Source organism: Rutilus rutilus (genome assembly GCF_951802725.1).
Source record: "Rutilus rutilus genome assembly, chromosome: 3".
Classification (NCBI taxonomy): Eukaryota; Metazoa; Chordata; class Actinopteri; order Cypriniformes; family Leuciscidae; genus Rutilus; species Rutilus rutilus.
In genome coordinates this window covers 35,646,860-35,664,367 of record NC_140211.1, presented here as the reverse complement: position 1 = coordinate 35,664,367, position 17,508 = coordinate 35,646,860, and the positions used below count along the sequence as shown (strand labels likewise).

Below are 17,508 nucleotides of genomic sequence, written 5' to 3'. Positions count from 1 at the left end.
CTAAAGTGACCACACCTTTATGGAAGAGATCACATCCAGCATAGTTGGTTTTCAGGATTGAATATTTTGTGTGATCTTCTTTAGCTCTTGCTGGATCACCAAGATGCCATCGCACCAGACCACAATGATCCCATCCATGAGTTGCTAGATGACCTAGGAGAGGTGCCCACCATTGAGTCTTTAATAGGTGAGCCTCTGAGAAATGCTTTAATGTGTCAGGACGCTGAGGTCCTGCCGAGTCAGAGTAATGGATTGTTGCTCTCTCATAGGTGAGAGCCCACTTCCCGCTGATGATCCCAATAAGGAAATGATGGGTAAGACAGAAGTCTCTCTCACCCTCACCAATAAATTTGATGTTCCTGATGAGGCCAATGCTGAAATGGATGCCAAGACTCTCCTTCTCAAGTAAGGACAAAGCCTTACTCAATTGTTCTGTTCCAAAACCTAGTGAGATATCTTCATAGGCAGTTCCAAAAGGTACAGTATGATGCCTCCTAAGATACTTCATTTTACCAAATCCTTCCCAGAGAAGACAATTTGATAATGCAATGTGGCAGGCTCACTATGTTCTGGAACTAAAGTTTTTACTTGTTAATGCGGTTTTGCTTCTTTTCTAAGTATTTACCATGAATCTTTGTCCATTCATCTTGTTCATTTAGCACCAAGAGGCTCATAGTAGATGTGATCAGGTTTCAGCCAGGAGAGACACTTACCGAGATCCTGGAGACTGTAGCTGCACCAGAGCAGGTAATATAATAGGTATTTCAGAATGAAAAAGAAACTCCATCAAAGCAGTGTTGTTTTGTTCATGTTGGTGTTTTTATTTGAAACAGGAAGCAGAGTACCAGCGTGCCATGCAGCGACGAGCCATTCGTGATGCTAAGACCCCGGAGAAGATGAAGCAAGCCAAACCAGTTGTGGATGACAGCCTTACCTTGCAAGGCAAGAAGGACAAGATCAAGAGCAACTTGCAAAGACTAGGAGAGCTGGGTAAAGTTCACCCTGAGAAGAAATACCAGGATCTTATCAATGACATTGCCAAGGTACCGTTCCTATGTCCTCTGACCTCTGCGTTCTGGGATTTTTAGACTGTACTTGCATGCAAAATTTCTATTTCGCCATTTAATTTTATATTAAAGCGTCTTGATTTATTTGTTGATGATTTTTGTAGGACATCCGGAACCAGAGGCGATATCGTCAGAGGCGAAAGGCAGAATTGGTCAAGCTTCAGCAGACCAATGCTGGTCTGAACTCCAAGACCACTTTCTACAATGTGCAGATTGACTACTACAATCAATACATCAAGACCTGCATGGACAATTTAGCCAGCAAGGGCAAGTGAGTGTTTGGAGTATTTACTGTCCATTTTAGTTCATGTCATTATCTCTGATTGGATAATTGCTGTTGAGCTCTTGTCTTACGCTCATGGCAAATGCCTCTGCTTCACACACAGAGTTTCTAAGAAACCTGGAGACAGTAAGGCAAAGAAGAGCAAGCAGGTATCGCAGAAGTACACTGCAGCCCGTCTGCATGAAAAGGGAGTGCTCATTGACATTGAGGATCTGCAGAAAAATCAGTGAGTTTCAACAACTACTACTGTATTCATATCTTATCGTACTATGCATTTATACATCTGCATTTCCTCTTGTTGTCCTTGATAATAATATCCTTTATCTTTTACAGGTATAAGAATGTCATTTTCGAGATCTCACCATCTGAGATTGTGGGAGTGTTTGAGGTGAAAGCTAAGCTTATGGGAGTCCATTTGGAGACATTAATGTTAGAATACCAGGTGAAAGTTCTTCCCTTGATATATATTTTTTTTTGTGTGTGTGTGTTTGTATCTAAGGAATGGTTGTATCTAAGGAATGTTTGATTTTTGTAAGGATTAATAGCCCATTCACACCAAAAGATAACTATCTATAAAGTTTCAAAAACTGCAAGTCCAACACCACAACTATAATGATACCAACACAGAAGACCGATATTGTTGAAATGACTTTCAGAGCTGACATTGACAGCCAATCATAATCCAACAGACTGTAAAGAGCTTGAGCATTTAAAGCAGCAGATGACATGACTGCAGTGCACGCTTATAATGAACAGAACGTTTTCGCTCATGTGGTTTTATTTATTTATGGATGGATGGATAGATGGATGGATGGATAGATGGATAAATGGATAGATAGATAGATAGATAGATAGATAGATAGATAGATAGATAGATAGATAGATAGATAGATAGATAGATAGATAGATGCATGCCTTTTTAGACTTATCATTCTTGGAGTTAATGGGCCTTAACTGTATATGTCTTTTTTTTTTGTCCTCTTTAATATCAGGACCTGCTCCAGTTGCAGTACGAGGGGGTGGCAGTGATGAAGCTGTTCGATCGAGCTACTGTAAATGTTAACCTCCTCATTTTCCTGCTCAACAAGAAGTTCTATGGCAAATAGAGACTCAGAGGGACTTGACAGACTGTTGCACACAAAGTGAAGCCCAGACCACATACGTCTTTACAGTTTAAATATGAGAATGCCTGTGTACCTTTTGTGCCTTTCTCGAAGGATAGATTCCTTGAATGTACATTATTATACTTGTCGTAGACCACCAATCTGTATCTTCCAGATATGTAATGGTTGACTGTTTTCTGTTTTTATTGAGATTATCAGTGTCCAAAAGAGTATCAATAGTAGTTTGCTTTGATCTTTTTGCAAAGTGTCCTTGCATGAGCTTTGAATACTGTACATGTTATATGTAAAATGAACATTTTTATTACCTAATCTATTCTTTAGGAGAAACTAAACTGTTTCTTCGTATCCCTATCGTATAGGAAAGTGATGAGTGTTATAGCCACATTCCTCAATGTTACCAAAATATATTTATCAGAGCAATTTTTTTTTTTTTAAAACCTAGCTATGAATAGGTTCATTGGCTGGTCAAAAATGAGGACTTAATGGAAAATACGTTTTTTTTTTGAGCACTTGGAAACTGCATGCTGGATGAGTTTAAGTTTACGTCCCTCTAATTTTTGCAGCCTTGTGTCCATAAAAAAAAAAAGGGTGCCTTAACTTGAATAAACTGCTGGGAAAATGTGTGGAGAAGCCTTATCCTATCAACACATTGTGCTTATAATGTCAGTCCATCTCATTGTCTGCTGTTGCAGTTAATGTCTCTTTTATATATATATATATATATATATATATATATATATATATATATATATATATTCAACTTTCTCTTTATATATATATATATAAAAGAGGAAGTTGAATGATGATTACATATTTTGACTGATTAGTAATGCTGGTTTATACACTTATGTTCAGAAAATGCAGTAATGACATAATAAACGGAGCAATTATTACATTTAAAAGATGTACAGACACATTTTCTTTCAATTTTATCCAGAAACCATTGCAAATATCAAGTTGGATTTTAATGCAGTCCATTAAACAAAATTATTCAGGTTTTAGAGCAGAACATCAAACTTATGTAACTGGTCTTATGTCTAACTGGGATGTTCTCAATTACTGTTCTTATGAAACAAAATGCCACACTTTTTTCTATACAAAGGTTTTATAAAGCAGTATGAAGGTGTGTATTTTTTTCACTTGCATCCGATATGGAACGGTTAAACTGTTTTAATGTAACAGTAATGTAAACAGTCATTTTGCTAATGTTACCAGTAACACTTTAAATGTAGTTTACATAGATGCTGCATGAATGACACAGGAGGATAAATTTCACTGTCCAGTGTTTCATACGGCAGAAAGTAATCAAACCTGATGATCTTTGACCTCAGTGTATGGTTCAAAACACAAAGTGCTTGCTTGAATATCTACTCAATGTACTGTCTTTTGTGTGTGTTTTTTTCTCTTCATGAATTGCAGATAGCTCGAGCAGTCAGTTGTTAAAGTAGCTGTTTCACTGAAAAACTATTAATAAACTGTATAAATGAAAACCACAGGGATGGAGAGAATGATGTATACAGAATTTGCTTTTGTTCAGAACCCCAAACACATTCAGATGATCATTCAATTTTTTTATATTTGAAAGGTGCAATTAATTAGGCTTAGATATTCATTTGTATTATGCTGTATACAATGTAGGGATGCTGTGATATGTAAAGATAAAAATCTGGTTTAATATTTGGGCATTTCAATTGCTTGATGTGTGTGTATATATATATATATATATATATATATATATATATATATAGTGCAATGCATAAGTGAATACACCCATGCTAAAGTTGACTAAAAAGAGGAATAAAAAATCATATTTTGGAAATTGAACTTAATGCCTTAATTTAAAAAATTAGGAAAAATCCAACCTTTAAGGACACCAATTTTCTTTGTGAATGAATAATGTATCGTAAATAAATAAATGTTCTTCCTTAAAATACAGGGTGCATAAGTGAGTACACCCCTATGTTAAATTCCCATAGAGGCAGGCAGATTTTTATTTTTAAGTATTTAAAAAAAAAAAATTTTAGGATACTATGCATCCTGATAAAGTTCCCTTGGCCTTTGGAATTAAAATAGCCCCACATCATCACATAGCCTTCACCATACCTAGAGATTGGCATGGAGTACTTTCCATAAGATCATCTCTCAATGCAAATCAAACTAGCTTTTAGGCTAACTGAAATAAAACCATGCCAATCTCTAGGTATGGTGAAGGCTATGTGATGATGTGGGGCTATTTTAATTCCAAAGGCCAAGGGAACTTTATCAGGATGCATAGTATCCTAAAAAAATTTTTTTTTAAATACTTAAAAATAAAAATCTGCCTGCCTCTATGGGAATTTAACATAGGGGTGTACTCACTTATGCACCCTGTATTTTAAGGAAGAACATTTATTTATTTACGATACATTATTCATTCACAAAGAAAATTGGTGTCCTTAAAGGTTGGATTTTTCCTAATTTTTTAAATTAAGGCATTAAGTTCAATTTCCAAAATATGATTTTTTATTCCTCTTTTTAGTCAACTTTAGCATGGGTGTATTCACTTATGCATAGCACTGTATATATAGCCTTTGCTGCAACAGTATAATTATACTATAGGGATCTGGAAACTGAGCATAAAATAATAAATGAGATTTTTGAAAAAGCATGTCATGTAAATGGTACATATTGCATTTCCAATACTGAAGCCCTATTAACAGATTTAATCATTAGACATTTCTATTTATAAAAGTTGAAAAGTATAAAGGCCTCTGAATAGTTTTAACCATTTGAATTCATGAGAAAATGTTGTAGGTGTGTGTGTTTTTTTGTTTGTTTTTTACTGTACTTTCCAGTGTTATTATTGCTAACTGAAATTAAGTTATTTTGTTAACTGAACCCTGAAATAAAAGATTATAAATATTTGATAAAAAAATTTACTTAAAAAAATACAATGCCAATTAGTAATGTTACTTGTGCAACTAAGTTGAAGAATTAAAATAAAAACAAATGAAATAGATACAAATGAAAGCTAATATTTAAAAAAAATATATACAAAATAACTAAAACTTAAACTAAAATTGAAATGAAAACTGCAAATATAAATATAAAAAGCTATTCAAATTAACAATAAATACAATAATAGATCAATTATACAACAGAAAAACTGGTATGTTGAACTAGTTAATGATAAATAGATAATGAAAGTGTGCAGTTAGGTTCTAAATATTATGCAAATAATCCAATTCTGCATTTCACAGAATCAACTGGAAGCAAGGACAGTATAGCCACAAGTTTTATGATCTCAAACCCGGGTCACCTGAAGCCTCGCAATGTGTCGGGGCGCTGGCCGACGATACCGGCTAGTTGACATTTTTACAATAAATGCAAAAAAATTATAATTGCTAACTAGATGTCACTTAATTAAACGTCTTACATAAAGGGGACCTAATCAGGACATTGACTGCAAAGTTAATAATGGAGTTATATTTACAGCACAGGGAGTAGAGAAGAGTGCTACAGTATATACACATTCTTGACAGGCAATAGTATTCAGACTGAGTTGAGGATGTTAGGATGATTCAGTGGTGCTTCAAACCCCAAGCCTTGGAGTTCATGATGAATATCGAAGTCACTTTGATATTGAATGCCGAGTTACATTTTTAAAATGATCATTCTCACATGCTCCTCTCATCTGAGCGTGACAAGACACTATGGACTGCAGTGGCCATATTATCCTCCTTTTATCTCTTTTGCCCATAGTGCCGGGCTTCTTAGAACGGGCACAATGGAGGTCTTCTTTAAGTATAAAGGAACTATAGACTAAATGAATGTCGCAGGTTTTTTTTTTTTTCTTTGTATACGAAAAGAAAAATGGCAGCTGATCTGCACATGCCTTCGCAACAAAACTGAGGATGACGTTACAGCCAGGAGGCCCTGAGTAAATATGATCAACGGTGGAAGATTTCTGGGTAAGTGGCACGGACGGTCCTGAAAAAAGAACGAATAGTGTTAGGAAAAAAGGCAAACTGATATTGCAGTCATGCTAGTCATGGAGATCATGTGGATTTAAATATCAATTCATGTGTTTGGGCATCTTAGAGTCTGTTTTACTATTTTTATATATATTTCAAATGTAATATACATAACTGCAAAGCTGAATTTTCAGCATCATTACTCCAGTCTTCAGTGTCTGATTTGCTGCTCAATAATCATTTGTTATTATTATCAATGTTGAAAACAGTGCTCAGTGTTATTTTAGATTTTATTCCACATTTTGAATTAGCTTTAATTTTTATATTTTTAGTTTTCATGTTCATTTTAGTTTAATTTGTATTCATTTCATTGTGTGCTTTTGTCAGTGTAGTAGATTTTTATTTCGAATATTGCTATTTAGGTTTAATTTATTTTTTATTTTAGTTTTAGTTTTCATTTATTTACTAATTTTAGTGCTTCATAAACTTATTTCAGTTTATTGCCAAGACAACAACAGTATTACATAATATAACAGTATTATAATGCACACACATACATTTTTGCATCTATTTAGTAATTCATGACCACATTTTTGTAGGATTTGAAGAGTAGAAGTTTTCACTTTCTATTTTTGCACGTTTTAAATGACACCTTTAACATGAATAATAGGGCTGTGTGTCCCTTTAAGAGAGCTCCACTGCCTCCTTGTGGACACAACTTTAAAAAATTGGGTATACAGTTTTGGGGCAGGCTAGTGTATTTTTTCCTCGGCTTGTTTTCACTCGGAGTGAGGGATCGAAGTTGACAAAACAAATGTGTGCCGTGGAGTCACGAGTCGGTGTATCACAGCTCAGGTGGATCTAGATGATGGACACGGAGAAGAGAGTCCAAGGGAGTACACGCGGACTACACGATCAGATTTCACCGCTGCATTTCACGAATCAGTAACATCTAAACATTTTCTCTGACTCGAATGACAACAGCGCTCGATCACTGGCCGCTGGTTGTCCTGCCGCGGGACAGTGAGTGTCTGTCTGGTGCAGAGTTTCATTTGCTACCTTGCTGCAAAGTTGCTGTCGCGCTTACCTGTTTATATGAGTTTTGAATGCGTAATGAGGTTTACATCGGCGAGACCACTTGTTGAAATCTCACGAAACTAAGTTCAGCGTTGTGAGCAATAAGATTGATTGAATTGACCACATAAATGGGTCGCTTGCTGTCATTTACAGTTCGTTTGTGACATTTCGTTAGTGATATTTTGATTGTGTCATATCGCTCATTAGCTGGTTAGCTGTTACGGCTGACTTTACCCTGTACCTGACCGAGCAATATCTGTCAATTACACACATTTAGACAGTTATATTACCAACTGTCTACCTTAATTCATAAATAATGGTAGGCACTTAAATATGTATGCGTAAATCGTAAAAAAAAACCCACACAATTAAAATGCTTCTCGTCAGAATCTGAAGTATTTAGCTCGCTAGCTAGAGTCGTTACTCAACTTGTTTCGCAGAGCCAAGTGATTATTTAAGCTTTTTTTTGTTTGGCATTGCACAGTATTCCACATCTCATCCTCTTTTCCCCCACGATACAAGACAAGAACTTGTTTTAGTGATGCCAAACAAAACTGTCATAACGCTTGAATATATAGCGATGTCCAGTTTCCTGACAAACTTTTAGCAAATTCGGCTCATCGCCTGTAGACAAAAAATAGCGTTATAAGTATAAGGAATTCCTATATATCATCGTTACTTTGTACTTCAGCTGATTTAAGGCCATTAAGTTGTTATTTATACGGTTTCGTCGCGTTTTCCAGCTCATTAATGGTGGCAACGCTCTTGTCATTAAAGCGACCTCGTCAAACCTCTCTAAAGCATCAGGACTGCACTCTTACACGCTTTTCAGACATGGAGGGACAACTTAAACACATTTGACTGCCATATCGACAACATTCAACAGTCAGTTCCCTGCGAAGTTGATCTCGAAACTCTGCGGCCCAGCCATGTCTGGATCCCCGGGCTCGAGTGGCTCCAACCCGCGGAAGTTCAGCGAGAAGATCGCGCTGCACAACCAGAAACAGGCGGAGGAGACGCGGGCCTTCGAGCAGCTCATGACAGACCTCACCGTCTCAAGGGTAAGCACAGCCAAATTAGGAAATTACCTCACTCCCTCGATTTCATACATCAAATGCAGATGCCTAAGTGTGTCCTATGCGCAACTGAATCACTGTGAATGTAAAATGCCCGACAGAATCAGATCGAGCTCATGAGGAGGGATGAGAATGTCAGCGGCTCTCTCTGACTACGTTACTGTCATTCACACTGCACGCATTCGATTCACACGGACATAATTAAAGCGATCATACTTTTAATTGATCTCATCATATTTTCTAGTCATCACTTCATGGTTTGGTCGTTATGTTTAGTCTCAGCTGTGAGTAGCAACAATCGTATTTTTTCTTTAAGTAACGTTACAGATGTTTTTGATAGTCATGACCCGCCTAGACAGTCAAGTCACTATGGCAACCATAGTTTTCAGCCAAGATACCATAGTTACCACAGCTATTGTTACTACAATAAAACTGTGTTAATAACATGACAGAATGAACACAGAAACAGAGGAGATGTTTCTATGAGATATGTGGATATGTGGGGTGGGGGTAGCTCAAGTCTATGAGAAGTTGAAATAAAATGTTGTCTTTAAAAATATTGTTTGAAACAATTTTGTGTGTGAATTCAAACAGAATCACAATGTAAAGTAGTTCACTTGAATACACTTTCATTATTACACTTTTTGAGTGTGAGGAATCTGATGTAACGTTTTTAAATTTGCACCTCTTATTTGGATATGTGGAGGGAGTTTATTTGCTTGTGTTTTGTAATGGATAATGTACAGTCAGTCAATTGTTATTGGAAAATAAACCCGTCACGGTTATCATGTGGAACGCACTGCAAAAACTAGCCTGACAGATGCTCGCTGACGGCCGACCGTCGGCCTGGTGTGTCCCTGCCTTTAAAGGGATGGTTCGGAGTAAAATCAACCTAGGGTCCTTTGCACCATGACCTCGAGCCAAACACCCCCCCCCCCCCCCCCCCAGAAGCCTTTTTTCCCTTGGTTGAACATTATTAAAGTTAGAGCTTATTTAGAGAAATCAGCTGGATGGCTTAGTGCAGACGCTAATGGATCCTATGATTCATTACCCCACTAATAATGGCCAGAATGGTTCCAAACCAGGTCTATACAATGACATCAATCATTATTCAGAAATACCTGACTGCATGATGTAGCGACTGAACCAGAATCAAGTATTCCAATGAGTAAAAAAGTCAGCAGAATAGAACGTAAAAGCCATTTAACACTCTTAAATATAAAGGCTCCCGAAAAAAAAAAAATTCCGCAGTAATGCCATTGAAGACCCCCACACACATACACACACACCACCACCACAGTTATTAAAAAAACGTAACAAAAAAAACCCTTTTTTTTTTTTTTCTCAGTGAAGGACATTTTAATAATCTGAAGAAACTTTCCCCCCTCATAACAAGAACCTTTTGTGCAGCGGAAAGGTTCCATGGATGTTAAAGGATCTTCATGGAATCATCAATGCCAATAAAGAACCGTTATTTTTTAAAGAGTGCTAAAACCTGACTGATTTTATATTGTGTGGTCACTGACCACCCTTACTCATGCCCCCAGAGAAGATTCACTTAATAGGCTAATTTATGATTTTAAACAAGAACTAGTAACTGGTGTTTTGTCAGAAGCTGTGGTAAACATTTGTTGGGGTCATGTTGTCAAAGGCTTTTATTGTGCTGAGCTGCTTTGCATTTTCAGTTTCATTTACATGGACTGCATGTAAACATTTAGAGTAACATTTGTAATGGTGAACATCACCCCCTAGCTCAGTAAAAGAACATGTTCAGGCTGCTTTACTGTTAGTTGTGGAAAAATGCTTGTTGCTATCTTGAGTTTGTTTTTGTTGATGTCTGCAATGGATTTCTTTTTAGCGTTTGAAGTATGGCTTATAGAGAAAGGTTAAGAAATGTCGGTCAGGTGTAGTGGTTCAACTGTAGGTCTTTCACCAGTGGGAAGTGTTTTACCAGAAAGCAGCGTCAGACAGCGCTCTGTCTCTGTGTGGAGTCTGTGGGCGGGAATGAATGAACATGATCTGCCAGTTCATGATTTGGCTGCCTCCTCTTCTAGGGCACAAGAACATGGTTGTGTTTGTGTTATAGTACGTTGTCAGAGTTTAAAGTCATAACTCTTTACACACAGTCTTTCTTGACAATGGAATGAGCCCTAGAGGAAAATGCTTGCATTTCAGAGAGTGAAAAGAGGCAAGTTATCTCAAGCATTTCTTGAATTTTACACATTTTGTTAATTTTTAAACATTGTGATCTTTAACAAAACCGCTCAATACTACATCAATAATTGCGAATGTTTCTGTGTGGAGAGCTGACAGACAAAAAAAAAAAATACAACTAATTGTTGTAGGAATTGCACTTTTCAGAAACATTTACATTGTATTGTAGCTTTCCAAACCTTGTTAGCAATGATCCGCCAATGAAATGAGTGTATACTGTATGGCAATAATCCCAAAGTAAGCAGCGAAAGTGTGTCAATTACAATGAAATGACTAACAATGCTTCTGGCATGTCAAAGTGACCACTTTTCTTTGTGTTTGGTTTCTCAACATTTCTCGAGAAGCTAAAATAAACAGCATTGCCACGGTGTTTACTCTGTAAACTTTGAGGAAGTGAATCTACAAAATGCTTCATTATAACTATGGTGTCTGTCTGCACATTAAACTGGTATCAACAGAGGGATCATTTGACAATTTTTGTCAAACAGTTGTCTTCTTTCGAAACAAGAACATTGTTCAGAATTGGATATGCTTTGAATGTCTGCTTGTAGAAACAGATTTGAAACCTTAACGTTTTTTGTGGATCTGAGAGATTTGGCGGAAAGCAAAGACCAGATGTTTTGCAGAGCTGTAGTGATTCTTGCTGTTTTGAGTAGGATGTGATAAACAGAAATGTAAACCAAACTTGTCTGTGTGCTGTTACAACACTTGTTCTCCATAAGCCCACTACATGTTTGCAAGTCATCCAGCTGCAGGCGTGCTGAGTCTGCTGACTGTCCTTTGGCATGTGCAGCCTATGCAAGTAGTGGATCAAGGTGTCTCTGTTAGGCCACGGTCACTAGACTTTGAACTTAAAGGGATAGTTCACTTTGAAATTAATTTTTGATATGTTTTAGCTTACCTCAAGGGCATCCAAGAGTTTCCGCAGTAGTTTCAATTTTGATATTTTTAGGTCAAACCGTTCTTGTCTGTCAGTCATATAATGCAGGTCTATGGTCACTGTCTCAAAACACAAGCACAGAGTCCAAATTAAAACAATTCCCCATCGTAAGTACACATTGATGGCCTAAGACACGAAACGAGAGGTTTGTGTGAGAAAACGAACAGTATTTATATCGTTGTTATCTCTTGAACACAGCACACGTCCAAATGATCTGACAGCGCGGGCGGGTATAGATATATACATAGATGTCGCCTTGGCTACGGTTTCGTTCCAATGAACTGCAGTAGCGAAGGCGACATCTAGTGTATACATCTATACCCGCCCGCGGGCGGGTATAGATGTATACACTAGATGTCGCTTGGCTACGGTTTCGTTCCAATGAACTGCAGTAGCCAAGGCGACATCTATTTACCCGCCCGCGCCGTCAGATCATTTGGACGTGTGCTGTGTTCAAGAGATAACAACGATATAAATACTGTTCGTTTTCTCACACAAACCTCTCGTTTCGTGTCTTAGGCCATCAATGTGTACTTACGATGGGGAATTGTTTAATTTGGACGATGGGGAATTGTTTTAATTTGGACTCTGTGCTTGTGTTTTGAGACAGTGACCATCGACCTGCATTATATGACTGACAGACAAGAACGGTTTGACCTAAAAATATCAAAATTGAAACTACTGCGGAAAAAAAGACACCTACATCTTGGATGCCCTTGAGGTAAGCTAAAACATACCAAAATTTTATTTCAAAGTGAACTATCCCTTTAATCTACTGCACTTTACTTCTTTTAATTCATCTAAGAGTGTCGTATCAATCTTCTATTGGTCAGACCTCTTCAATTGATACATATTGTCAGAGTTCACCAAACTTGACCTTTGGAACGCTGCAAAAACTTCTTCGCATGAGCTTGCGTTTCTTGTCTCCAGCATTCACATGCATATGAATGAAAGTCAATGGAATGAAAAGTGTAGTGTCCGCCACTTTATTTTTTAGATACCAGTACCATTTTTCATCTTAAGTGTTTCTTAGTAAAAGTTAACAATATTAAAAACAAAAACTGAGAATTTAATGCACCACTGCATGAGGAAAATATTGAATTGGGGAAACTAAAGAACTCTCTGCGTTTAGTTCATTTTTAATGGAAAATAATGGAAAACAGTTTTTGAAGGATGTAATTCACTCAACAATATTTAGGCCCAAATTTAAGATTATGTATAATTGGTATTGCATATACAATTTCATTTTTTTTTTTTTTTTACATAAACTACTTTTGAAGCATTTTTGTCAGTCATATATAAATGAAACGGGTTTCTCCCCTAAAAATCATGGCATAGTAGTAGCCTATATTATTATCTGTTTGACTTTGAATATGATTATTCAAAGTGCTTAAATCTGTTCATTGTGAAAACTATTAAATTTATTCAGTTTAAAAGAATGAACACGGTTAAAATATGGCTGTAGAACAAGCAAGCAATATTCAGTTGAGATTGAAACAAATTAGATTTATTAATGAGAAATATATAAACCTGTTTGCTGAGTATTTAAAATATAAAATCAAATTATTAGTACTATTTCAGAAATCTTACCTGTCTTAACTCTTTTTCTTAAATAATTTTTTGTATGTATGACAAATGTGCTTCACATTAAAATGATTAGTTTGTTTATGTTAAAACTGTGTAATCAAAATGGATGGACATTTTATATGCAATTCAAATATGTAATCTTAAATTTAGGCCTAAATATTTTTTTGAGTGTAGTAACTCCACCATATCGGTATCGGCCGATATATGTTCATTTTTAATCTTATATCCTAGTTATCGACCCGATAAGACAATTTGGCTGAAATATAAAGCCGATAAATTATGGATTATTTCCTTAAGCTGAGACTCTTCAGATGCCCACTGATGTTCACCATGATGCTTTTGAATTGCTTGAAATATGATTGAAATCACTTTGAAAAGGAAAATACAGTTAAGTACAACATGTGCAGCGCAAGTCTGTCATATAGGCAATATAAAATTATAATGAAAACACTACTGTTAAAGAATGTTTTGAATTATTTGTGCGCCCGTGTTTTAGCACGTTGTTATGGGAAGAGCGCATCCACAACGGAGTTACACCTTCATGACAGGACAGTCGAGTTTGCTTGTGCATTCACAGCCTTTTGTTTGTGCAAAATAATGTAAGTTGAAGTAACATTGTTTATTTTGTGTATGCATTCAGAGCATGCAGCTCAAACAGCAATGCATGACATTAACAACTATGATTGGGGGACTGTCATATTACATAACATTATAATGAGAACACTATTGTAATATTGAATTCTTTGGGTTTAGTCACCGTGTTTCAACGCGTTGTTGTTATGGGAAGAGCGGATCCACAGCAGGAGTTACACATTCTGATATGTAACTTAGTTCAAGTTCACTTGTGGATTTGCATCATTTTATGCAGATTTAAGTTGTAGCCTAATATGTGTATGTTGTATAAATATCTCATTAATCTCAAATAGGATGCGTTTCGTTAATTTAATTTAACCGCTAACAGAAAGCTCCAGTTCACGGGGTTCATTCAGCTTCAGCGCACCAGCTCAAACACCAATGCTGTTATTTGAAACAGTAATATTAATTTCAGATGTTTGTTTTTCAAAGATATCGATGCATTATTATTAAGAACTAGCTCTTTTATTTTTCTCGTGTCATTTTCATCAACAATATGGTTTAATTAAAATAATTTCATTATTGTCCGTGCGGAGGCTATTCCATTGCATTTATCCATGGCACATGCATTTTGATTATTTATATGCAAGTAATGTTGTCCAACGACTTGTTTGCATTATTTAGGCATTATTTAGTTTATTTGTAAGGCAATAGATTTATTTTATTTATTAAGGTAAGTTGGCCATAGGAGTGTAAAATTAATTTTAAAAGTTAAGGAATCAGTGGTTCAAACTAGGCTACTGCTGTGTATGTTTGATTTATGTTGAAGTGCTTGGGACATTTCTTTTAATGTTAAATCTTTTGTTTTTGAAATCAGGCTCTCAGAAGTTAAATACAAATTTAGATTTATCAGCCAAAATATCGGTTATCGGCTATCAGTATCGGCCAAATTTTTCATATTGGTGCCACCCCATGTAGTAACCATCCTCTGCAATGTTGTGATGTCGACAGAGGAGAGGAAGAGCATAAGCTTAAGCACGCTCCCCCAGGGAAATCCTCGGCTTCACTAAGCAGCTTGGTCCTACTCCACAGCTGGGGTGTCATTGTTTTGATAACGCTGTACATTGAAAGGCTGGATGTTAAACTCCATGGCGTTTCTGGGCTGTCTGCCTGGAACAGTGTCAACACTGGATTTAAAGCAGCATCTTGCTTACGCTTTAGAGATAGAGAATATCTTGTGTTTTGTTGTTTTATGGCCATTTCTTTTTTTAAAACACAATAATCTAGAGTGAGGTTATGTTGGTAGATGCCACTGTGGACAAAGCCATGATATATGAATTTCTGACATCCAATTAGGGCTGCACAGTTAATCGGTAAAGTTTGCTTTTTAAAATTATTTTAAGGAAAACGGGCCAAAAAGATTAACACATCATGCACTGACTGAACAGATTTTTTTCCAATCAAATGCTCTCTAGAATGAAAGTGTCCCTCCTTCTAATACCACCTGTCATAGCAGGATAGCACATTTTGGTTCAGTGCAAATAAAGCTTGTTTGGGTGTCTTTTTACAAAGGGGCAAGAGATGTCAAAAGGAAATATGTCACAAGAAAGCAAGCTGTTTTGCCCCAAATCTTTTTTCACTTTACTTTATTTTATTGTTTTATCTTTATTATAAATTGGAACAAGTATGCCAAGACGACTGTGTTTATGTGAACATTGTGTGTTTTTGACATAACCTTGTGAGCAATTGACAGTATAAGCGCAATAAGGCACAAAAGTTCTTTAGTTCAGTACACGCGTAAAGTGACAGCTTTCTGTGCACACGATTTGAGTATGTGTGCTCAGAAAATTATTTGTCAGTAAAATCGGTTGAAAGTTTTGCCATGATAGAGATGATAATAGCCCCCTAAGAGTTGTCTAAACGTTACTTAGTTGTCTAGAAGAGGCTTTGTCGACCAAAATTTTATTAGTCGCAGAAAAAAAAATATGTATCACGCAGCCCGTGAGGATCAGATTGTTAACATTACAGTATGTTGGGCAGGAAATCCAAACGTTCACCTGTCATCCATCAATCTCAAATGTGGCTTATCATTTGAAACATGTAAGTAGCAACTTCACATGGCGGCTCGCTCTAACGTTAACCTAAATGTGCGCTATTATTAGGCACATATCCAAGTGTTTGTGCGGAGTGCGGGGAAGCTAAAGTATAGCGTGTTTACTGCATGACACGGAGGCGCCAGCGCGATCACAACAGCGGAAACGACTAAAAATACTCCTCATTCAAAACTGTATAGTAGGGTCTACTTTTATTTGTGTAAACTCACAATAACGTGAAAATGTGCTTTTGTAAGATAAAGAAATCAAACAGGATGTGCTTTCTGCTGTCTCGGTCTCCATGAACTGGAGCGCTTCACAAAAATTAACCAAAACTCAGCTTATAGGCTACTTGCCTCACTGACATGAGAAATAGATCTTTAGAAAGATTGAAATGTCCACTTTTATTAAACCAATTCAAAACGAAAAGAAATACTCTCTGCTTATGTAATCCGTATGAAATGTGCATTTCTCTATATTGGCACATTGACTATGTTGCGGAGATGGCGAGTCACCATCATCAGCTTCATCTTTGCAGCTGACACCGACTCAGAAATCAATATTTTATTAATAAATAATTTAAATGTCTCCATGCTATTTTTCCTGACACATTCATAATCATTACTTTTGCCGGTGCTTGAGCACGGAATAGGCTATATTACGCCTATATATATTAAACGCTCATTATGGTTTAGTATTCTCCTCAGTATATATTTAAGTAATTAAATGAATATAAACGTGCAATTAGTCCCCGTCAACTAATGGCTTAAATGAACGACTACTAGTCGACCAAAAAATAAAATCTTTAGTCGGGGTCAGCCCTAATAATCCAAAAAAACAGTCATAGAATGTGCACTGTTGCACGATACTAACAGTCTCTCTGTAAAGGCAGATCCTGGAGATCATCACACACACCCATCCCATAGACAGCTGTACAATAAAATAGAAAAACTTCCCACTGGTGACGTATGCCATACATCAACCACCAATAGATATAAATGTCCCCTACAAAGTTTTTTTTTTTTTTTTTGACAATCTGTTTCACTTATATGTACGAAGGAGAAGATCTGTCGCTACTTCTGCTTCAATGCAATTTTAAAGAGCAGCTCTATTTATTGGCAAAAAATGGGTTTCAATTTGTGTTTCAATGGAATTCTTGTATTTCATTGATATCTTAGTAGCGATATGTTTCAGATTATGCAATATATTTTATATATATATATATATATATATATATATATATATATATAATGTAGCCCTTACAACTAAGCAGGACGTAGCTCAGGTTTTATGCTCTGGCTTAATGTCAGTGTGTTGGATTAAAAAGAGGACTTGAGCTTATGTGTAGTAACCCATTGATATCATTAAATGAGGTCAGTCTTTGAGATTCAAATTTTGTCCTTTGGTTAGTGGGAGGAAGGAACGCCTCCTGATTTGCTTGTGCCTGATCAGAATTGATAATTTTCATTGTTTACTTTTGCCAAACAACAAAATTCACACTGTCCTCCAGCTTGGGTTCAG

General features: G+C 36.4%; 2 protein-coding genes across 3 annotated transcripts in view; both read left to right on the top strand.

Annotated features, from left to right (window-relative positions):
* The window catches only part of iqgap1 (IQ motif containing GTPase activating protein 1), a 46,956-nt gene extending 43,859 nt beyond the window's left edge, over window positions 1-3,097 (top strand). The window contains exons 30-37 of the mRNA XM_084403939.1: window positions 85-187; window positions 270-405; window positions 660-747; window positions 834-1,043; window positions 1,172-1,338; window positions 1,454-1,576; window positions 1,684-1,792; window positions 2,343-3,097. Coding sequence (XP_084260065.1) covers window positions 85-187; window positions 270-405; window positions 660-747; window positions 834-1,043; window positions 1,172-1,338; window positions 1,454-1,576; window positions 1,684-1,792; window positions 2,343-2,456 — 1,050 coding nt within the window. The 3' untranslated portion in view covers window positions 2,457-3,097. The remainder of the gene's footprint in view (window positions 1-84; window positions 188-269; window positions 406-659; window positions 748-833; window positions 1,044-1,171; window positions 1,339-1,453; window positions 1,577-1,683; window positions 1,793-2,342) is intronic.
* A 4,035-nt stretch (window positions 3,098-7,132) lies between these two features.
* crtc3 (CREB regulated transcription coactivator 3) overlaps window positions 7,133-17,508 on the top strand; it is a 50,363-nt gene continuing 39,987 nt past the window's right edge. For both annotated transcript variants that reach the window (XM_084403951.1, XM_084403950.1), the window contains exon 1: window positions 7,133-8,565. In XM_084403951.1, coding sequence (XP_084260077.1) covers window positions 8,434-8,565 — 132 coding nt within the window. In that variant the 5' untranslated portion in view covers window positions 7,133-8,433. The remainder of the gene's footprint in view (window positions 8,566-17,508) is intronic.